This window comes from Phycodurus eques, chromosome 8 (assembly GCF_024500275.1).
Source record: "Phycodurus eques isolate BA_2022a chromosome 8, UOR_Pequ_1.1, whole genome shotgun sequence".
Classification (NCBI taxonomy): domain Eukaryota; kingdom Metazoa; phylum Chordata; class Actinopteri; order Syngnathiformes; family Syngnathidae; genus Phycodurus; species Phycodurus eques.
The window spans coordinates 27,873,061-27,896,803 of record NC_084532.1 but is presented as its reverse complement, the minus strand read 5'-3'; the positions used below and the strand labels follow the sequence as shown (position 1 = coordinate 27,896,803).

At 41.7% G+C, this 23,743-nt stretch overlaps 1 protein-coding gene across 1 annotated transcript; it reads left to right on the top strand.

The window, feature by feature from the left end:
• Positions 1-3,947: 3,947 nt before the first annotated feature.
• rorca (RAR-related orphan receptor C a) lies at positions 3,948-23,229 on the top strand. Its single transcript, XM_061683636.1, has 10 exons — positions 3,948-4,372; positions 13,513-13,598; positions 13,741-13,882; positions 14,811-15,251; positions 15,336-15,457; positions 16,130-16,262; positions 17,703-17,810; positions 17,913-18,023; positions 18,699-18,811; positions 18,893-23,229. The coding sequence occupies exons 1-10, from the start codon at positions 4,366-4,368 to the stop codon at positions 19,052-19,054; spliced, it is 1,425 nt and encodes a 474-aa protein (XP_061539620.1). The 5' UTR covers positions 3,948-4,365; the 3' UTR covers positions 19,055-23,229.
• The last annotated feature ends 514 nt before the right edge of the window (positions 23,230-23,743 follow it).

The following is a 23,743-nucleotide window of genomic DNA, read 5'->3' as shown; positions in this document are numbered from 1 at the left end:
CGAGACATTGTTCATTTTGCAAGTAAAATGCATTTGATCAGTGGTTCTCATCAAATGTTTGATTACCCAGGCAGAATTTGTAAGATGTGTACAATTCTTTAAAGAAAATATGAAGGACCAGGGGAAACACATTTAATTTTATTTTAATGGGATTCAAATTAAACGGCCAAGCATTTCAGAAAAGCATTATCATTAAACAAAACATAACCATAAAGAAATTAAGGGTGGTTGTTGTTCAGTCATCAGTCATACTTACAAAAAAAATTAAATAATATTTCACAAATTCTGCCAGGGTATCTAAACTTATGAGCACAACTGTACATATATGCAGTCATATGTCATGATTCATATGTCATGATTCATTTCATATTGGAATGAAAATGTAGGCTACACCTTTTTTGTATCCACTAGGTGGCGGTGGCATATTAGAATGAAAGTGTACACCTTTCATATAACCTCTAGGTGGCAGTGGGATTTTGCAATGAAAGTGTACAGCTTTTTCATAACCATTAGATGGCGGCATACATTTCTCAAATGTGAACGTTTTTTTCCATTTGCCCCTATACCTGTGTATAATGCACACTATTGACTTTTGACAATTTTGGGGGGGGAAATTGCGCATTATACATGAGAAATTACGGTAATTCTGTGTTTGTGTACATGGCTGCGATGACAACCGCCAGGAGGAAACGCACACTGACCTATTGATGTGAACCTTTGGGCAGGTGAAACTCAGGGACAAACCAGATTACAAGATATGGAAAAATCCGAGTGAAAGAGTGAGAGAGGGATCTTAGCGGGCATCGGAAAGAGGAGAAGGGGAGAGAGCTTTCAGCAGGATGAGGGAGAGAAGAGAGGATTATGGGTGCTTGGATCCCAAAATAATCCTCTTGCTATAGCAGGATTTACATACACCGGTTTCCCCTGGTCAAATGTGCATTGAGCATGCGGGAGCACATCGCGTACGATCAATAACGTGTGATAAAAGTGGAGGTCATGAACATGGCACAAAGGGCCTTTTTCTGCCTGACCTGCCTTGTTTCACATGCTTTAATTTGGATATCGTCACAGGTGACAAAAGTACTCACACGCTGCACTTGAGTAGAAATACAGATCCTTTAAAAACATTTTAAAAATAAAAAGACAGTAATTGTTACTGTCAATTAATCAATAAGTAAGGAGTATAAAGTACAGGTATCTGTTTTTAAATGTAGGTCATAAAAGTAAAAGGCCACCATAAAACTAAATATTCAAGCAAAGTGCAGTATCGATACCGATAAGAAAATATACTTAAGTACAGTAACAAAGTATATGTACTTTGTTACTTCCCACCAGAGACAGCATAACATGTTAGGCAACACAGGCAATCGCTTCGGGCCCCGGGTCGAGGGGGGTCCCGAGAGACGGCTGATCGTGGCCCACTTCAATGACACAACTGGAAACCCCCTAGACCACGGGTGGGCAAACGTTTGTGCTCAACGGCCACTTTTAATTAACACAAATGTGCCAGGTCTTGTAGATGAACGAAAAAATGGTTGTGTATGTAAAAATATTGGCTAAGATATTAGCCATCGTCCCGGTTTTTGTTTTGGGGAGGGCCTCAGTGGTGGGCCTTCTTGCATATAGAGCCCCTGGGCATCGAGAGTCACCCGTGCTTCCAAGCACTGGGTTAAAAGTGGAAGTGGCGCAAAGGGCCTTAATCTGCGTGTCTTGTCTCCGTGCTCTAATTTGGGCATCGCCATGGTTACATAAGATGGAGGGTCAGGGGGTGAGTGACATGACCGGCAGTCAAGAGCGGATGGATGCGTGGCTGCTTCGTAGACACGCCGAGGGACACAATATAATCCGAGCGGCGTGGCAGATGAAGCTCAGGGAAGGAAACATGAGCACCCTAAATGGGAGGAAGTGGAAGTTTACACGGCTGGAGGGAGAATAGAATACAAGAAACAAACAATCAAGACTGCACATTTCCCATCATTGTGCTGCTAAAACAAGAATGGGGAACGTCCCGCGTTTATTTGCCAATGTTTTTATCCGCTTTACAGAAAGTAAACACGGGTCTACGTGCTTTGAGAGGAACAACAAGTGGAAGCGAGTGCTGTTCAATTGAGATACAGTAATATGGTCGCAGCGAGCAAGCGAGAGCGACTGAGAGCGGGAGTGGGGAGGGGGATGGGGATGGGGAGGCTCCGGGTTGCTCCACTAACCTACTTACCATAATCTCTCCCCTCATTTCATAACTGTGCCCACGTTACATGATACGCTCGTTATTGTACCCACGCCGGACAATCAATTATTCAGCCATCTTTAGTAATCGTTTGGCTTTGTGCGCCTAGGGCCTTTGCTCATATTGTCATCTGTGCAGTACCGTTTTATCACGATATGTATTCTTTTCTTTGAAAAAAAAAAAAAATAGCTTTATCGTTTAAAAAAAAATAAAGTAACAGTGTAGCAAGCGAAACAAAACAACCTGTTGACTCATGTAATTCCCTCAAACGAGATTAGAGTTTGTTGATCCGGTGATATAATCAACTTCTTTGGTTGTGTTGCATCCAGCGAAAAGTAAAAAGAGGACGCCAGTCATTGCTCTCGCGATAGTTACAGTGGCGCCTCGAGATACGAGTGACCCCACTTAGGCAGCAGTTTGGCAAATAGTGAACAAATCTTCCCCCCAAAAAAAAGATCCAAGTTGAAGTTTACTGTCAAACTAAATATGAAACAAACAAACCAAAAAATACATGTATTTAAAACAACCACATAACTTTGCCTTCAAATCTGCAAGCTTAAAGCTAACACATGAAAACGCCATAGAGTGGCTAACCAATAGCGTCTATGTGGCTACGGATATTTGAAATAAACGGTGCAGCAACACACGCAGGTAATATAACAATAGTCACAGGCATATATTATTTATCCTTTGCAAAAAGACTTTTATTACCGCACCTTACTGAGTCACTTATTTGTGAAACTCATATTTGTGTGTTTGCATGACTGTATTATACTGCCCCCCCCCCCCACCCCCACTGGCCAAGTCACATGCATTTCAAATGTATGCCATGGATGTTTGCTCTGATGTGTGTTCGACATAGAAATGTCGTAATACTGAAGAATATCCTTACATTTACCAACATTTGTGGCCCTGCGCTGTATTGCAGTGACAATAAAGTTACATAAGGTTGATAATGTGGTATGTTGGCATCATTTTAATGCTGTATTGAATCCGAACCAAATTCATTATAACAAATATGTTTTCAATGTAGTATGCCAAAGTGATGTGTTCATGTGTTCAGTGTTCATGTGTCAAACCGTTTATACTGTGCGCATAATATTTGCTTCATTTCAGTGAACTTTTTGATTTGTAATCTATGGATCTTTATGCAATGTGTGCATTTTTTATTGTATGGGCCTAACAGCTGCAAACCTCATTGTGTAGGCCTGTACTTACGGTACTGCAATGGCAATAAAGTTACATAAGGTCGCATTGTTTAAAATGGATGAGGTGGCAAAAGTAGTCACACTCTGTACTTAAACACAAGTATAGACATTGGTGTTTAAAATAGACTGCGGTAGAAGTACAGATTCGTCTCGTTTGTTTAGGTAAAAGTCAAAGTGAATTTTTATTGCAGTGATATCCGAGTAGCTGCACTTTTACTTGAGTGCAAGTCAAAAGTCGTCAGAAAAAGAAAAAAAAATACTCAAGTACAGAGAATACAGATAGTTTTACTTCCCATAGATAGATAGATAGATAGATAGATAGATAGATAGATAGATAGATGGATGGATGGATGGATGCACTTTTTTGCCCGCGTCGTGTAATAGTTCCCACGCTGCGTGGCCGTCGGCGTGAACTGACACACTGCCACACTTTCTCACGCACGCGTGCGAGAGAGAGCGAGAGAGAGCACTTCCTTACGTGCGTGCGTGCGCGCGCCCGCGTCGACAAGCGGGCACGCACGCTCGCCGGCGTCGACAGGCGGGCTAGGTGACGATCATGTGTAGTCCACGCGTCGTCGAAAGTAAGTTACAGTCCGCCAGTCGCAAGCTCGGAAGGAAGGAGGTGCAAGTCCACGGCTTCTATCGAACCGTAACACGGTGCCCCCATGGGTGGAGGAGGACCGCGTAGAAAGTAACGACAACGTTATCGCTTTTTTTTTTTTTTTTTTTTTTAAACTTGTATCGTGGACGCGCTTTTTGACCCAAAAAGGTTCCACGAGCCATATGAGGAAGTTGCTGTTTTGACAGCTCGGAGCAAGTCAGCTCGCTTTTCGTCCCGGCTTTTTTTTCTTTTTTGTTTTTGTTTTTTTTTCTTTTCCCCACCACGAGGAGTTGCATGACTCGAACCCTTGGCTAAACTCAACCGCCGACATGAGAGGTGAGTAACGTCGCCGTTCTAACAAAAGTCTTGTAACGAACTAAGTGTCCCATTTTCGGACTTTTGGTGGGGGAAGCACTTAAACGCGCCCTAATCTTTTAAAAAAAATAAAAATACAGGAAATGAAGAAAATGGATAGACCGTTTGCATAAAATAATCGACATTGACGTCAATTCACGTTCATTTAGCGAGTTTGTATGTTTGCCAGTGTTATTTTTCGAGTTGTTGCCTTGACTGTGGTTATGTAAGAGCAGGAGCGACAATGGCGAAGGGAGGGAGCGAGCTGCTTGATAACAAGTCTCGCGAAAAGACACTTGCACGGCGACTTTGGGTTCAATCTCGCATTTGCTCAACTTCATTTCCTGCCACTATATGTCATCAATGAGGATCCCACTTGACCACCGACATGATAAAAAATATATATATATATAAGTGAATTATAATTGTTTCCATAGATGTGTGTTAAACAAGTGTGTTGTTTTGAGCAGTATGATGGACAGTGTGTTATGTATTGGGTGGGGGTGGTGCTAGGAGGTGTTCCATTGACCTAGTTCTGTCATTGAGGATTACTGTGCGCGCGTTTTGTAGTCCGTTGCAATCACATTCCTGTGTTCTTGTGGCAGGGATGCTCATCTTTGAATATGACGGACACTCTGTCTCCACTTGAAAGCATAATCCATCAGATGTGAATGCACAAACATGAGCTGACATAAGAAATTGCACTTCTTTGATGTAAAACGCAACCCCCCCCCCCCCCCCCCCCCCCCCCACACACACACCCACAAAAAAATCCACATTTGTTTTTTTTTTTGGTGCAACCTGGAAAACTCACCCATTTGCGTTTTTGTGCTCTTTCTGTAATGACCAAAAAATGCCACAAGATGGTCCCAAATCCCTGGTTAATATGAAAGTAGTAATTGGTGTCAAGGAAGTAAAGTGGACCCCTGTGAATAATTGATGCTCCTTTAAAATGGCCATGATTGATGATTAAACAACAACAAAAAAGAACTTCTAGTGCAATTATTTTCAAAATCAAAACATCTAAAAGTCCATAATTTTTAAGAATAATGTCAGAAAGTGTTTGGGGATCATGGTCTGTGGTATATTGATATATCAGTATGGGCTTTTGGCAAAAAATGTTTCAGTTACTTTTTTTTTTTTTTTGGCAGGGCTTATCAACGGCGGTTTACTGTATACCGTAATGTGCGATACGTAACTGTCCAAAGGTGCCCCTGCCGCTGTTATGTGTGTCGAGCACCGCTGTGGCAAAGCCGGATATGGGCACAGCAAGCCTACATTTAAACTTGAGGCACAGCAGGCTTGAGTTAAGCTCCGTTTCCTCTGTCATCTTGGGTTACTGACATCAACCAGAGGGAACGCCACTCAGGCCCGACACCGCTGGACGCTTCGATTTTTCTGACACCCCTCTCCCCCCTCCTTCTCGATAAGATATGCCGCTCCACCCGCTGTCGTTTGCGGCTAATTGAGAAAATGAAGGGATGTACAGCCACGAGCGACATCCGCGACTACAGTGGAGCACAGACCTCCGCCAAAGCAAAATAATCCTGATTTAAGTACACATTTTTTAAATTTTTTCCTCATTAAGATTCGTGCAAATAGAAGCAACCAAATTGCAAATAAACAGCCTAAATTATAAGTACAGTAGCTTACTGTTGTTTACCAATAATGTTGACAGCAATCTTTTCTAAGATGCTGATATACCTTGCATTTATTCATATTTCAAAATGATTTTTCGCATGGGAAATAGTGTAGATTGGATTAATCAGTTCCAGGCTCTAACAGTCCACCATAAAACCTTTAGAAGCTGTACAGTCCATGTATTAAGTATGTATTGTATTTTTAATGTACATGTATTTTAACAGGCTTAATTAATACAAGTATAAAATATTGTAAGTACCGACAGATCGAATAACTCGTTTTGCTGGCTCCCACGTCACTCACCAGGCCAGGCCCCACCATTAAAGCCCCACACACACTCAGTCACAGATTTTATCATGTGGATCGTGAGGATGGCGACCCCAAGTTGAAAACAATAATGCCTGCACCTTACATGCATATTTTGTTGTTTAATCGTACAAAATAAATTTTAATCCGATTAATCGATGGAATAATCGTTAAAATAACTGATTCTAAAAATATTCAATAGCTTTAGCTTGGTATCACTGTTGGTAGTAAAGCATGGAAACAATTAAAAAAAACGTAATTTGCAAAGGTGCACGGCTCATACCTCTAACTTCTGACTTAAGTTTGCTTAATTTACTTCTGATAAATATTCTCACCCTCTTCGAGCCTTTTTTGTGTTGCAAAGGGGGGGGGGGGAATAAAACAAAAAGCACATACTGACGTTGAGCATGAACGTTGCGTACAAAGTGTCCATGAAAGCCAAAGGAAAAGTCAAACGTACCGAGTTCGTCTTTTCGACCTCACTGAACTGAGGTCTCGGAAGATTTTGGAATATCTGGGATGGCGTCATGCTGAATTTTTGTTATTTTGTGTGTTTGTGTATATATATATATATATATATATATATATAATTTTAAAAACGAGTTCAGTTGTATTTGACTTTTAAGTACAACATATATGTATTTCATCTTTCAGAACTGTTAGTTCAAACATTTTCTTTTAGGTACAATTTTTATTTACCTTTTATGTGACACATAGTTTGAGTGAATCATTCTTTAAGTTATTATGTTCCTGTATTTAAGCGGAGTGTTAATGTTTAAAGTATTGCGCATAATGTTACAGTGGCTTATAAAAAAATACCTCTTCAGGAATAAAATAGCCATTTTTTAAAAAAGTTGATACTTGTCGTACGAAGATTGAGAACCGCTGTTATAATGGTATCTCTGACTGCACATTCATGACTGGTGTGCTACGAGGAAAACGGTTGGCGATGCTGAGTTCACAGAGGATCGAAAGGCCCGGGGGGGGCGAGGGGGGCGTGAAGGCGAAAGGTCCCTCCGCGCTCTCCAAGAACGCTGGGGCGCACAGCCCAGTGAACTCGCAGCCACTATCTGTTCAGTGCGCAGCCTTGCAGGGGTTCACAGTGAAACTCGGGATGTGTCAAGGTGCCCTCTCCTCTCGCTGTCGACTGCACACTAAGATTCCGTTCTACAATTATCTACGGCTTCAACTGAGAGCGTCCGCAGGGACTACATTCATGTTTGCAAGCGTGCAAAGAGAGCAACAAAAGAAAAATATATTTTGCTCATAAATATTTATTTGGACTCGGTGGTATCTTGACGCAAAGTCATTGTGATAAGCAATATCTGCTTGTTCAACTTCTGGATAAGTGACATTTAAACTGACTTGAAAACAGGCTGTTAAAACTCAAGGTGACTGCGATTGGCGTGCAATGGCAAATCACATGCTGCGCACTGAATTCCTCAGCCTGGTTCTGCTTGTGTTGCAGAAGGCTATCTGGATTTGAGAGGCACCCTAAAGAGCGATTGTAGTGTTTTAGTGTTGCTGTTCATTTGGAGAATGTTCATGAGTAACATCTCAATATGTACAATCCTAATATAGGATGTCCCAAAAGTCACTATACAGTACACTTCATTTTTGTCCATTTTGTTTAAGGTATCATTTGGATAGATGTGAGGCCATCAGGATTTGACAGCGTACGCTTTGCAGTTTGTGTAAGCAAGTTTCCATTGCCCACGGCTCGACAATTGACATCCGACCAGCGTTACATAATTGCCGCCTGGCAGGAAGTTCAGCGCCAGTTTGAGAAGCTTTATGGCCGTCCAACGTGTAGTGCAATTTACGCTATCCACTTCAAGTTTCTCGAAACAGGATCTGTTCTTGACAAACCACGCAGCAGAAGGCCTGCGAGGACCACCGTTGATCAAAAACGCCAAACTCTTAGAGCAGGTGCTCGCGCAAAGCCAGGGAAAGTCTATCTGGAGGGCTAAACTAATTTCAGGGACAGAAAAACTTCTTGCCAGGAAGCAATTTGGCTCGTGGCTATGCTCCTCCACTGCCAATTGGCGAGCCATGGGCCGGGGAATGACATGCTTACATAAACTGCAAAGCCTAAGTTGTCAAATGTTGATGGTCTTTCGTCTATCCGGATCATACCTGAAATGAAAGGAAGTGTGTAGTGACTTTTGGGACACCCTGTACGATGCAACGACTCCCAACCACAGTAGTTCAGTTTGATCTGAAAATTATGCTATAAGATCCGTGCCTTTGTCTATCTTAAATTATGTAATAAATTCCACGTATATCAGTTTTGTGCTCCACTAAACAAGACCAGATGTCACACTGAGCCAGTATATTTCAGAGTAAATTGAGACGAGATCATCATTATTTCAGTATACAGTATGTACTTAATGTGGCATTTTTGTTTGGTGGTGTGCCATAAGATTTTTCCAATGTAAAATATGCATCTTGGCTCAAAGGTTGGGAAACACTGACATAATGCAGCAGTGGAACTTCTTTTCCCATTTTCCCACTAGGGAAGAAGGTCGATTGACTCAGTGTCTGGGTCACACAGACTATTGCCATCGTAAAACCTTTATCAAATTGACAGGCAAGTATCATGTTATCAAGTCAAATGTAAGATAGAAGTTAAACGTAACTCATAAAAAAACAATATGACAAAATGTGTACTCATCCTTTGATGACACGTGATGAATATGGGAACATTGCGAGTTACTCCGTAACGATTCCTTTATCCCGTTTGTCCAATTATTGTTGACTTGGCCTTCTTGTCCTGCACAGCCGGGACACAAACGTGTTTACAGCTTTCGACATTACTCTACACCTGCATTGCAAAGAGACAATGATTTCATCTTGACCAACATTGGATTGGTTTTACTTTTAGCAGTGTTTCCCAACCTCTACTGAGCCAATGCAAATATTTCATATCAGAAAAATCTCATGGCACACCACCAGAAAAGTCACAAAAATTTACATACTTAAACAATGATGAGCTCACAAATGTACTTACTCAGTCTGTGCGAGCCATGTTTGCCTTAATCTGCTGTCTGAATGACAGTAATTACATTTAATTACATTCATTACATTACATTCGTGGCGACAAGTTAACAGGCACAACAATGATGAGGAGATGATATAGCCACAAATAATTTGAGAATATTTGTCATTCCAGAAGTGTGTATCATACTGGCAGCCCTTCGCATTAATTAAAGACGTCCCGATCGCATTTTTATTTTTTTTTTTAACTTTTTTTTGCACCCTAGTCCAAGTCACTTGATTTTGAGTAACTACCAATACCAAGTTCCGATTCGATACCTTAGCAACGCCCTAAGAAGAATTGAATAACTGACTCATTTTTGGCCCAATTTCCTGAAATTGGATGATTTCTCGTGGCACACCTGATGATCTCTTAGGTCACAGTGGTGTTAGCATGTTTAATAAACAAAAGGGGGAAAGAGCATCTTCCATTTTTCTCTATGCAGCGGTCTGTGGCAAAAGTGACCCTAAATGCTCGATGACCTGAAGTGTCGCAAGATTTGATGACTTTTCACATGACATTCATTGTGCATGTTATGTAAATGCATTCAAATACCATGACTGTTGTGTTAAAAGATTCCTCGCCATATAAATCAAGGCAGAACGACAAATCATCAGAAGTCCTTTTTAGGATGTGTGCTGACGGAAATATGTTTTTGGGCTGTTTTGTGACCGTCAGCAGTGCGTTGCGACCGCATTATGCTTCAAATTGGACCCTCCCGGTCTGCTGGAAACATTCTGCGCCACAAGTGTAAGTTGATCTTGTGTGTGATTTGGCCTCGTTGTAAATGATGCATAGGCCTGCGGCCGTCGCGCGGCTCCTGTCAGTCCAAAAAAACATGCCCGTAAATGTCAGAATTCTCCCCGCAGTGTCTGGCTGCACTCGAGGTATGTTGCAGGACGCTGCGATGGGCCTGTTTGTGCTTTGACCTCTCACTCGGTGACGTTTGCTTCTGCCGAGTAATTACTTTCACAAGCTGTTCATTTTTTAACGGGGTGATTGTCACGGAATACGATACTGTTTTCAAGGTAGGTCAGAAAGGTTAAAACGCTGAGTAGCTTCTTGGACAGAAGGTGTCAATCAATGGAACAGCCGACAGGGGAAAGAATCATATGCCTTTACGTCGACTGTAATATATAATAACGATACAGCAATAAGTCATAGATGCCATTCCTGTCAAAAAGTACCCTAGGTTAAGTACAGTATGCCAAGTAAGGAGTGGGCAAATACGACTTTGGACTGTTTGATTAGCTGGGAAGAGAGAGCAAAGTTTGCACTGACAAGCCTTTACAGCGCCGTTTCCTGCTGAGGGAAAACCGACTGACTGGCACAGAGGTGTTGCTGTGCTGTTGTCACCTCCCAGGCAAAAATCAATAAATAAACCTAATTAAATGAGAAATACATTGTTCACATTCAAATGAATTGAAATGCCTTTAATCGGTTGCAGCCACCCGCCCCCAAAAAATGTTTTTTTTTGTTTGTTTTTTTTAAATAAAAGAAATAGCACTGTACACACATCATAAAAGAATATAAACAAATAAACTGTTTTCATAAAGTTTAACTACTGTACGCACTGTCGTAATTGTGGGTTGGATGTGTGCTTTTAAAGGGGCGCGGCCTATTGGGTGGCATTAACAGCTGCAGTCAGGTTGTTATTTCAGTGTGAGGGTCTGGACGTGAGTCGTGGCTTTCAGCATCTCCTTGCAGGTGTTCTAATTTTGTAGTTGTTGTGTTTGTATTTATCAAAACAAAGCAAAACAAAAAAAATCGACCAAACGACAACTTGTTACTTGAAAAACATTAACAAGGGTAAACTAATCCTGGCCCATGCGTGATCACACGACACAATTCAGTGGCAAAAGTTAGTTGCTTTTGCGGAATCCTGCTAAACCTCCTTGGTGGAGGTAACACGTGCTCGCTTTTAATGTTTCATCTGTGTGAGACCATTGCCACAAATTGCACCCCCATTATTTTATTCATACGAAATGCGTGTGCTTTTATTGCTTGTATGTTGTAATTACACAGACATTTATTTGCCCGGAGGACCCGTGGATCGCCAGTTGCATCCGCAGCAAAAAATAGATTTATGGGCGCAGCTGAAATTTCACTCCCAATACTTGACATGCTGCAACAAGTTAGGAGCCGCTATTAGCTACAGCTGTTATTGCCGCTGGGCTCTCACTCTACTGTACTTGGACGTTTTGAATAAATCCACATGTCAAACACGTTTTGAAACAACCACCGACTCTAAATCTTAAACCTGTCAAATACTTTTGCAAAAGTTGCACTCCACGCCCTGCTGCCGTCAGTCCAAATCCGCTTTAAAACCTGCGAGGAAAAAAAAAGAAGGCGGCGCTTCCTCCTGCTTGAATGGGAAAGTGTGACAGTGGAGCAGCTTGGCCTCGGCGGGCCCGACTTCGCCGCTCAGCTGACTGGCAGGTGAGTCGGCGAGTGAAAACGCTAAAGTCACCTGTCAGGCGGCCAATGGGAACGGAGGCGGGCGAGGGAGGAACGTCACACGGTTGCCGGGACAACCACTTTTGAATGCGTGCGTTCGTGGAATGCGACCAGACTGCAGTTATATAACAGGCTGGCGGGAGGGGCAGGAGGCCTTGAGAGGAGCGATAGAGGGAGCAGTGGCTTTTTTTTTTTTCTCCCCCCCCTTTTTGTTTCCACTTGCCTTCATCTTTTTATTTATTCATATCTTTCCGATGCCTTTTCGCCAGTCACCGTGAATTCATGCCAGCCTCAGACACTCAAATATGTCACCTGTTGCCCCTGTGCAAGAAGTGCGGATAAAGTCAGGTTTTTTAGGATAGTTCTCATTTTCTGCTCGTGTGTGTGACGCAGGTCTCATCCCTCCCCGAGCGGGATGTCATGTGTGGGCGCTCAATTCCAAGTATTTGACAAAAGAGCCTTTGCTAGCAAACAAAGTGGGGAAACCGCTATTAGCACTGTCCCAAAAGAAACATGGCTGTGAGCAGTCAACACAGTGGTGTGGGGGACAGGGACAGCAGCGCGAGCCATGAAACTTTATAACCTCGGGCTTCAGCTAATGTAATTGACCTGCTATTCTGGGCTTGAGGAGGCCCAGCTACTTAGATAAACAACATAATGAAAAGAACATGCTGTTCCTTGGTAAGAAGACTCAAGCTTCCACAATGGACCCAAGGTGCATAATGTACACACTGTCTCTTATGTCAATCACAGGAGGAACTAGGTTCTTTGAATTTAGTTTGTTCACTCACGTGAGATTAAATAACCTCGTTTTTTTGCCTGAAATTAAAGTGACTCCACCCGTTACCTGCAGCATGTAGCCTGACCTGAAGTCATTTAATATGCAGTTAGTGCAGTCTAAATATTGAGTTATTGGAAGGTAGAAGGAAGTCTATATGAAAATGAGGACTTCCAATAAGGACTAACTAAAAAAAGCAAACTCCACGAAGAGGCGCAGCATTTCTCGCTTTCACTGTTACACTGATCATTCCAGTTAATTAGAATTGTATTGTGTGCATTCGCCTTGAGAAAATAGTTCATTTGTTTCCGTGACCACGCTCGTAATGCAAAACACTTGTATCTCAAATCGTCTTTCCCCATTGAAATGAATGGAAACGCCATTAATCCGTTCCAGCCTTCCCTTACAAAACTAATTTTAGTCATGTGTTTTTTTAATAAAGAAAATTATAATATTGTACTTATTTAGCCTGATGTTACCCTCTCTATGGCATTTTGCATTGTTTGTTGGCATTAAACTGAGCGCACTTTTCTCAGGCAAAGCTATGTGTTTGTTTTAGATTTGTAAGATGTAATGAATTGCGGCTGTCAGTAAATGTCACTAGCCTAGATAGATGAACAAAGATACTTTCTTTGTAGTCAATAAATCATTTTTGGACCGATGAAATTCTCACAGTGTGCCTGATGATCTCTTAGGCAGAGGCTGGGATTCACTGCACATAGATGACGTCATGTTGTCATCGAACTCGTTGAGAGTTCGATGACCAACAGCGCCTCTGCTGATTGCAATCAGTCGTTTTAAGATGCAATTAATCGACAATCAATTCGGCACAATTGACCGGTAATGTTGCCCCTTCTTGTCTGTTTCACGTATCTTTCCTTCTCCATTGTTTTCTCTTTCCAGCTCAAATAGAAGTGATACCCTGCAAAATCTGCGGGGACAAATCGTCAGGGATCCACTACGGTGTCATCACCTGTGAAGGCTGCAAGGTGAGTCCTCGCTCGTGCCAAAAGAGGTTTAACTCATAACCGTCATGACATTCAATACACCTGAGTCGCATCAATTTTTTTTTTTTAAGCCACCACCCCAACTCATATTTGAAATGTGAACCCGTGTGTTCTTTTTGTGAAGGGTTTCTTCCGACGCAGCCAGCAGAACAATGCCATGTACTCCTGCTCCCGACAGAGAAACTGCCTGATTGATCGGACCAATCGCAACCGCTGCCAGCACTGCCGGCTGCAAAAGTGTCTCGCTCTGGGCATGAGCCGTGACGGTGAGTTCCACCGCCCAGTTCGACAAAGCGGTACAGTCCAAAAGTACTTTGGACTCTACACTTAAGTAAAAGTACGGATCCTTTTGAAGAAAAAGACTGGTGAGCGTAGAAGCTAAAAGTATAAAAAGTAAAGACTCTGAAATGTACTTAACTCATTCAACTGCCTGCCGTTTTCAAAGTGGAGCTCCCCATACTGCCAGCCGTTTTACAGCCTTTTACAGACGTTTCAAGACCCAGAGAATATTGTGTTCTGTGACAGTAGAAGCACTCAACCTACCAAACAAAATAGTAAAAAAAAAAAAGTGTTTCTGGCGTCTTCCGTTCTTTAGTAATCAGCTGTAGAACATGGGTTGGTTTCAGCAAAAACACTGGCTTCTGCCAAAAAGCGGCAAAAACAAACTTATTGTGAGAAGAAATACATGTCAAGCAGAACAGTGACTTTGACGTCAGTATTTTTTGTTTTTGTGACATCTTGAACTATAAAACAACAAAAAAGTGACTGAGAGGGCTTTTGATGGCAAAATACTCCTTTATTTACAGATATAAAAACTAAGAAACGCGACGCTGACTTATCGCAAGGCTCAAGTTGAACGCCAGTTGCGTTCCTCATCCACTACTCCGTCGTCTTTACTCATGAGCACAACACACACATTCTACTAAGTACTGTGACACATACTCCGTTTATACAATACACGTAGAGTATGTACTCTGTTTGAGTGTCAGGTGCCTAAACTTTTTTCCTGTCAAAGGGCCTAGTGTACATGTAAATATTATTTTTTATAGCAATACATGATCTATTTTAGTAAGTTCAGGTCCCACATTTTGCTCCATTGAAGTTTCCTCCATGCATTGTTCATGTTGTGTTTGATTATACCAGCATATCATCTCATTATTATTATCATTAAATGTACATTTATTGTTGCTACAGCAGTGAAGTTTGGCCGCATGTCCAAGAAGCAGCGCGACAGCCTGTATGCGGAGGTCCAGAAGCACCAACAGTCCCAGGAATGCGCCAACACGGCAGCCCGGGAAAAGAACGGCGACATGGCCGACCACGGCCGCACCTACAGAAGAGTGTCCAGCACCGCGCTCAGCGATCTGGACGACTTTACCACGCTGCCCGACGGCCTGCTCTTCGACCTGCCGCTGACCCCCGAGGACGGGGGCGGCGAGTACGGAAACCTGGACATGCTTGCCGGCAGCACGGGCAGCAGCTCGTCCTCTCAAAGTTCGCCGGAACAGACCAACTTGGACTTTGCGGAGGGCAACCACAGCATCAAGCACGAATACCAGTTGTTGCACGACTCTGGGCTCTTCTCGCACGCCATCCTCAACCCGCTGCCCGAAGGGTGCTCCCTGCTTGAGCTAGGTACGCACGACTTTTATCACTTGTGAATGTGGTGAATCAATCCTGAGCATGACCGCAATCTTAACGCCAGCGCTCTCCTCTCAGAGCACGTCACTCAATGTGTGGTGAAGTCCCATATCGAAACAAGCCAGTACACTACAGAGGAGCTGAAGAGAATGGCGTGGTCCACATACAGCATGGAAGAGACCCGAATGTATCAGACTAAGGTATGATATAGGACAGAAACCATTAATCGAATAACTACGAAAGGAAGTCAAAGCAAAATCTCTGCTAAAACTTCTCAGCGATCCTGTTTGCACACGGACCGTTACTTCAAACTCACGCACCACTCCGTGTAGAAATGTACGAAATTGGCATGATGGCGGTGAGACAGAAGGAAAGACTGCGTAAAAGGCAGAGAATGCGAAGTAGAAATAATGTGTTCCAAGGTCAAGCCATTGTAAATCAGGCAATTTTCACAGTTGTACACATATAATCAATTAACCACTGTTTATAGTACAATTTTAAAAATAATACTCACATTGCTTTGAATGCGAGTCCCCTTTCACATGCTGTATCTTCCAGTTTATATTCTTAACAGCTTGTGTTGAGGCTACTCCCTGTCACAAAAAAGCCACAAAATCCAAATATAAAGCAAAACTCACGAGATAAACATTAGACCATTTCTCAAAGAATCCAAACAAAATCAGAGAACGAAACATGCGTCTTCTTCAGGACATGTGTACTGTTCTTAAATAATTACTCCTGACCGCCAACAAAAATACCCAAATAGGTATTTAGGTGAGTATGTCTTTGGTGGTAAAAATCGAATGGTAGAATCAGCTCATGAGCGGCAAACATAACTGTTTTCTGTGTTTTTTTTCTCTCTCTTGTATCAGTCAGCTGAGGTGATGTGGCAACAATGTGCCATCCACATCACCAACGCCATCCAGTACGTGGTGGAGTTTGCTAAGCGCATCTCTGGCTTCATGGACCTGTGTCAGAATGACCAGATTATCCTCCTCAAAGCAGGTCAGTAATCCTTAAAAGAGAAATAAATACAGTGAACGCCCGTTCACTGTATTCATTTTAACACACACTGAGCAGCAGCACATACAAACAGAACATACAACAAAACACAATTTATTTAATAACATTAATCATTGTACATTATGTGTGCTAGCTTAATGCTAACATGTAATAGGAAAAGTCATAGAAGGGCTAATGGAAATTAGCATGAATGTTACGGTAATTCAAAACATTCAGATAACGGCTACTTAACGGAGCGGCAACACATTGAAACAGAGTATACGACAAAAGAGAATTAAGCGTATATTTATACACCAAAATGTTTCATCAAACTATAACATTTTGTCTAAAGAAAGTCCGCTAGCTTGATGCTAATATATAATGGGAAAAAACATGGATGGGCTAATGGAAATTTGCACAGATGTTGCAGTAATTCTAAACTTTCAAACAACTGCTACTTTAACATACAGAGCAGCACCACATACAAACAGAGCATACAACATAACTCACAGGCATATATATTGCTCTGTGGGAACTACTACTGTTGTGATCTTAAAATCCACAATATAGCGGGGTCATGAACAATGAATCGCGATATAACTGGGACCCACTGTAAATAAAATAAAATAAAAAACACATACACATTGTGTTTGGCCACAATGCAGCTGGGGGCTGTCGTCACAAGGAAATGGGACTCTGGGAATACGCCTACGCTGCTGTGTGTGTTTATGACTTTGCCGCCTCTTATTTGTCATAGCCATCCTTATGGTCACATGAAACGGCGCACGCGGTACCTTCGCCTCAAGGGGCCGCCGACTTCACGGAGCTCGACATTCACAAGCGTAAAGTGTGACTTGAAAATCTCGTGTCTGTCGTCCGTCGGAAGAATGGGCAGCCCTTGTTTGCACCACGCCGCAGTTATTTGTGCCAACTGTCACGCTGTGAAGAATCCGTGATGTGCAAAATGAGCGGGGCTTCCCCACTATATCGCGGTTCATCGGTTGCACCCCCGCTGTATTGTGTTTTTATTTTTTTGAAACTGTTTTTTTAAATACTTTTACAGTACACTTACTGGTCAGTTAACATGTTTAGACAATTGGACTAACTGGACGTTATCATTAGTACCAACGTATAAAAGGAATGTAAGGAACGACGACGCCCAGCGCACCTCTTCGCAAACCAGATTCACCAGTGACAGCTTAGCTGCCGCTCAGTCAGTCTGAAAATAAAACTACAGTAGTTACAGTAGTCCCCTGCATAGTCACACTTCACTTTTCACAAATTCACCTATTCTGTGGAATTTAAACCCAGCTATTCACTGTTAAACCGAGTGAATACATTACTGTATTGTCACTCAAACAACTATATTAAGAGGAGGTATAAAATCAGAACAGCAGGCCTGAATAAGGTTACATTGCTTATTTCTTCATCCTCTGTCCACAGGCTGCATGGACGTCCTTCTGATCCGAATGTGTCGAGCCTATAATCCCATCAATAACACGTTCCTCTTTGATGGAAGGTTCGCCCCCGCTCACTTCTTTAAAGCACTTGGTGAGTTCCGCCCTCGCGTGCCATCTTCTCACCCCGTCTCCTTCATTGGTCACACACTTTCTCTATATATCCATGATGACTCCATATTTCCCCTTCCTCCAGGCTGTGATGACCTCGTGACGGCCGTGTTCGACTTGGCCAAAAGCCTGAGTCGTATCCAGATGTCTGAGGAGGAGATGGCCCTCTTCACTGCCGCTGTGCTGCTTTCACCAGGTGACGAATACACTCAGCGGATGATTTATTAGTTTCGTAACATCCAATACAAGAAGAACCAGCAGTCCTGGACATTGTCAAATTGGCCTATCCGCAGTTTTTTTGGTGTTGTCTAAATGATTGCTTTGGCGCCATCTTGGGGCCAAGGAATTATGTTGAAGTGAGGGGAGAAGCTTCATTCAGTCAGGTGACATAGTCTTCATACATCTGCGCGGGTCCCAGACTACGAATATAAAATTGTGGTAGATGAGTATAGCAGTCGGCCTCGCTAGCTTCGGCTATTCCGATTTCCGCTAGTCTTAAAAATCTTCATATTAGCGGGGACCACAGGACTAGCGGCGAGGAACGAGGGCAGCAGCGCGAAGTAGAGCTCCATCTTCATCCCCAAAATATTACGTTCGTGGCGCAAAAATGATGGGGGACCTGTGATGTTCTGTGCTGGAAAAAAATATTTGTGACGTCATCGATAATTCGACTTGAACTCGACTTTCATCACATTATAGTTGACCACAAAAAAAAAACAATCAAATAAGATTGCAGTCGTTTGAAGTGTTTTAATAAGTTGAAATGTTTAAAACTGGTTCACTGTTTTGATTTCTTAATTTTAAGATGATGGCTTAATGAGAGTTTTTTTTTTTTTTTTTTTTTTTTTTCCTTTCATCCTCTTCCACTTAGACCGACCCTGGCTGACAGATGTGCAACAGATTCAGAAACTTCAGGAGAAGGTCTATGTAGCTCTCCAGCGCTGCTTACAAAAAGGCGGCGCATCAGAAGAAAAACTTGCCAAGGTAAGGCTGCACTTTGGCCAACGTGAAGGCTGCACGGACTCCGCCGTCCGAATATTTCTGATTTATTTCCTTTTCCTCCAGATGGTGTCCAAACTCCCCATCATGAAGTCCATTTGCAAGCTCCACATCGACAAACTGGAGTTTTTCCGTCTGGTCCACCCCGAGACGGCGTACACTTTCCCCCCGCTGTACCGCGAGGTGTTTGGCAGTGAAATCACTTTCCCAGACTCCACAGAGGGCTAAGCGGCGTCGCAAATCCCACCGCGATTCCGCAACAGAGACTGTGTGAGGGAGCGAGAGAGAGAGCGAGACTAAATGATGTGGCACCAAGCTGAGGCGAAAGGCAAAGTGGCCGCTCAATGACAATCCTGCACGCTACACTTTAGGACGCACTCCTCTCACCTCGGAAACTCCCGACTGACCCACGCTGCCCCTCCTCGCACCGCGCTGAACGGTGCTCCTCGGTACCGCTCTTTTGAAGAGAGCTCAGAGAAAGGATTAAAGAGTGGCCTCGACAATTTGTATTCTCCAAATTATTTTTCTAAGTCCTTAAGGCAGACGTCGTTTCTACTACAGTTCTCACAGCTATGGTTGAATGTAACCCCACCCTGTGCCCCCTTAAAGCGTGCAGCACAGCCTCAAGGCCTCATCCCGAATGTACAGTACAGACTTTAAATCCTCACTTACCTTGCACAGATTTTTTTTCAATTTATTATTATTATTTTTAATCCGTTTCAGTCGTCATTCTGGTAACAGTTAACCACTTTTCGCACAGCATCAGTTATCGCCTTGTCGCAGGCTTTTTGCCCTGCGAACAAAGCGTTCAAAGGACCCCTGATCAAATTCACATCCGTCTTTTTTCCTCTTAGGAGCGTTTATGCAGGTATTTATTCTTTTTTTTTTTTCAAACAAGCACACCCTCAAACACTGATGTAAATGGGCTCTTTTTGATGCAATCTTTACCTCAGTCCCGTGTGCCCTTTCCCTTTTGCATATGCCACTTAGAGAAGAATCACAAAAGCGATTGTGAACATATTTTCAGAGTTTTCATTTTATATATATATATATATATATATATATATACGGCTATATATATATATATATATATATATATATATATATATATATATATATATATATATATATATATATATAGCCGTTAGTAGGAGACAAATACGCACACATACTGCCTGCCCGTACGTTGGCGTTCCGGGACGAAAGGATTGTTATAGCTGTTGAGACAATACAGTGGTTAATTACAATTTACGAGTCCGTGTTGGGCTTCGAAACAACTACTTTTTTTGGGGGGTGGCGGGGAGGAGGGGGGTGGAAGCCCTTTGTGACCCGTATCTGTGGAGTCACGCCCCTGCGTATTGTAGATGACCTGTGTGAACTAGGGTTGCAAACTTGGAAACTTTAAAAATAAACAGGAACAATTCACAAAATTGAAGTTGGGTCCTTATTCAGGAACTTAAATATAGTTTCTATTTTAGCATAATCCTGACTAAAACAACAGAATTCATGCAAGGACAGTGGTACTTTGACTTAAGAGTGCCCCAACTCAAGAGTTTTTACAGTTACTAGCAGTCGCTTGGTTGTTTATTGTTTTGTTTTTACTGTGTGTTGTGAGCCGAAATTTGAGTAACCATCAATTCCCAATTAATTCCCATGGAAAGTTTCCGATTTGGGATATTTCCAAAATTCACCGGCAATTTTCCACCTCTTTGCAACCCTAGTATGAACAAGGTTCCGTTGCATCTCAGCATCTTGTTAACCCCGACAGTTGAAGTAATGACCAGAGCAGTACTTGCCATTATGGGCTACATGGCCACAGCGTGTTTTGAGTGGAGGGGGTGGAGGCAAAAGATAAAGAGTGAACAGATGGGCCGTCGATTTATTTAAGCTCCTTAGATGTCAGTTAGAGCGGATTTATTATCCGCACCAACTCTCACTTGCAGTGGAGCCTTCCTCCAGAGTCGAACGCAATCCGTTCTGTGATGCTGGCTGACTTCCATTCTCAATTGATTTTGTTCGCCCCCGTGACATCTAAGCTTAATTAATTTGTTTGTAAACAAATTACAAAAAGTGTGACGAGGTGGGGGTAGATTCCACAAACACACAATTAATTTATGAATAGGTGGAGGTTCACTCTTTGTGTATTGACTATATGACATCTCGTGTGACTTACACTAAGTTTTGTTTGTATTTTGAGGAAACATTTCGCCAGAAGATTTTGGTTGAACTCTAATTTGGCCTCGACGTCCCAACCCGCTCGTCCCGCTTACCCTTTACTACCTCATCCTCTCACAAACATTGATACTGAAAAGCGTCTGCACGATGTACAGTACTCACAAAAACGGTAGGGATATTGGGCTTTTGGGTGGAATTTCGGGATGAACTGAAAATGCACTTGAATCTTTACAAGTGAGCTTAATTTGGCCTCTTAACTTTTGAACGTCCACTTGTTCAATGCTCTAGCACTGTTTGCACAACTTACTGTTCTTTAACAAGGAGCTGAACGGCAAAATCGAATGTTACTGCAAACTCACACCACTCTGTACAGAAATAAGTTAGGCAAGCCATGAGGAAAGAGTGCATAAAAGGCAGAAAAGGTCCAAAGTTTGGGATGATTTCACACTTCAAAATAAGATGAAGTGCAAAGGTTGTAAAGCAGAACTAACTAATGGACCGCAACAGCACGATCGCCAGCACAAACTATTAAGACGCAAGACTGGCTAACCTGAGCTAACAACGGCCAACAGTGCACTTGTTTGTTGACGCACACGTCACTCACCAGGCCAGGCCCCGATTTTTAAAGCCACACACATTCAAAGTCACAGATGCTACAGTGTAGAACATGATGGTGACTCCATGTGGACAAAAATAATACTTGCACCTCACATGCATATTTTGTATTTGTATTGTTTAATCATGCAAAAATAAATTATTTTCCAATTCATCCTTTTGGATAATCGCTATGATTCAAACGCCAGTTTGTGAATTTTGCTGTTCAGCTCCTCTTAGAGAGCAGAAACTTGGGCAAACAAGTACTAAAACATTTAACAGTTGGACATTTAAAAGTTTAGACAAGGTCAAACTAGTTCATCTATTAATGTTATGTTGCATTTAGTTTTCTTCTTCAAATGTAACCTCAAAGCCCAATATCCTACATTGTTTTGCAAGTCGCGTGTCACAACTACACTCGTTTGAAATCACAATTTATTTTTTTTGAAAAGGCAAAACCACAAACTGCTGCCAGTATTCCACAGTAGCTTGTGCTAGCTTTGCTGTGTTGTTTGTAGCATATTGAGACAATCATATACATCGGATTTTAAATATTTCAGTCAGATTTGCGTGGCACTGCTGGGACAGTGCTGTTGGCCATACAGCGAATGATCTCAAGTAGCGTTAAAAAACAAAACAAAAAAACAACAGCAACAACAACAAAAAACGAGATGCCGCCCTAGCCGGTACTTGGCGGCACAGTGGGATTGTGCAATTGGGCCTTTGTTGCCATGCATTTAACTTTAAAGTAGCATAATTTAGAATTTTTTTTATTTTAAAATGTTCGTTAGATTCTAATATGACAAATTCACAGCTGACACCTGCGCAGGGTTGGCCGGATTGTAACAAGGTGCAATACTTTGTCGTAGAATGTTTAATCACGCTGATTATTATTATTTTTATTTTTTTTCTCCAATCGTTGCAATCCTGCCCAACCCAATTATAGTGGGACAAAAAGTTCCCGGTTGAAGTTCCTCAGGGTGATAGCTCGGCTCTCTGTCCTGTCCTGCGGTGTCTACAAAGCACCCCGCACCAACAAACTGTTGACGACCTTTGAACCTTGATCACTGTGTACAGTAAATGTTCTTGTGAATGTTAAATTACAGAAAGTATCAAAGATTTTAACCCTTTTGATCATTGTTATTGCGAGATACGTTGAGTTGACGTTATAGATGAAATAGCATATTGATACAAGTAAAAAATAAAGAGAAAAGTAAAATGCATATAAAATATTAATTATAATCTCTGATCCTTGTCTTGGTTTTGATGTGATCTTCAATTTTTTCCTGATATGTACCGTCATATTTTCCTCATCAGTTTGTCCTTTTCGTCTTTCGGAGAGATGTAATTCAATTTTTTTTTAAAGAGCATTTTTAAATATGTCTCCCAGCAAGTTTCTTTTTCTTTTGTCATGATCTGTCTGTTTATGATATTGTCACTCTATTTTAAGATTGTTATTATTATTATTATTGAATCATGATAGATTTAAATGAAAACTAATTTATGTCATGTCATGAATAAACAAGCCAGAACGGTTATTAACACGAGAAAGTGTTGTTGCACAATGGTGATATACTTTGTGGATTTAAGAATGTAATAAAATTCTTTTTACAATTAAAAACACGTGGCAGTGATTCGAGTTTCATGTTTTTATTAAAAAAAAAAAACAAAAAAACTTTATAAAGTTGTGCCCTGAGATACAAGTCACACATGTGACTCCACACACTCATATTGCAAAAAAAAACCATCTTTCCCAATTGAATGAATGGAAATGCCATTAATCTGTTTGAGTCAAACAAAAAACGATATATTGAGCGTGAGCAAGAGCAATGGATAACACAAAACTATTGTACAAGCAGTCGAAGAACTAAAGTAACAACTGTAATAACACTTTAAAAAATAATAATAATAATAATCCACAATATAGCAAGACTGTAAAGTGTGAGTTGCGATATAGCGGGAGATTATTATATATGCTTTGCATATCTGATAATGCAGTTTACTTGGTTAAATTATATAGCTCTGGAAAAATGAGACCCCTGTAATATGATCGGTTTCCCTGATTTTTATATTTGTAGGCATATAGTAAAATTAACATTTGTTATTTTCTATAAACCACTGACAGCATTACTCCCATATTCCATAATT

Excerpts from the sequence above, each read along its gene's own strand:
- rorca (XM_061683636.1), top strand. Across the intron at positions 16,263-17,702 it reads GATTATCCTCCTCAAAGCAG|GCTGCATGGACGTCCTTCTG; the intron begins GTCAGTAATCCT and ends CTCTGTCCACAG. Across the intron at positions 18,024-18,698 it reads CGCTGTGCTGCTTTCACCAG|ACCGACCCTGGCTGACAGAT; the intron begins GTGACGAATACA and ends TCTTCCACTTAG.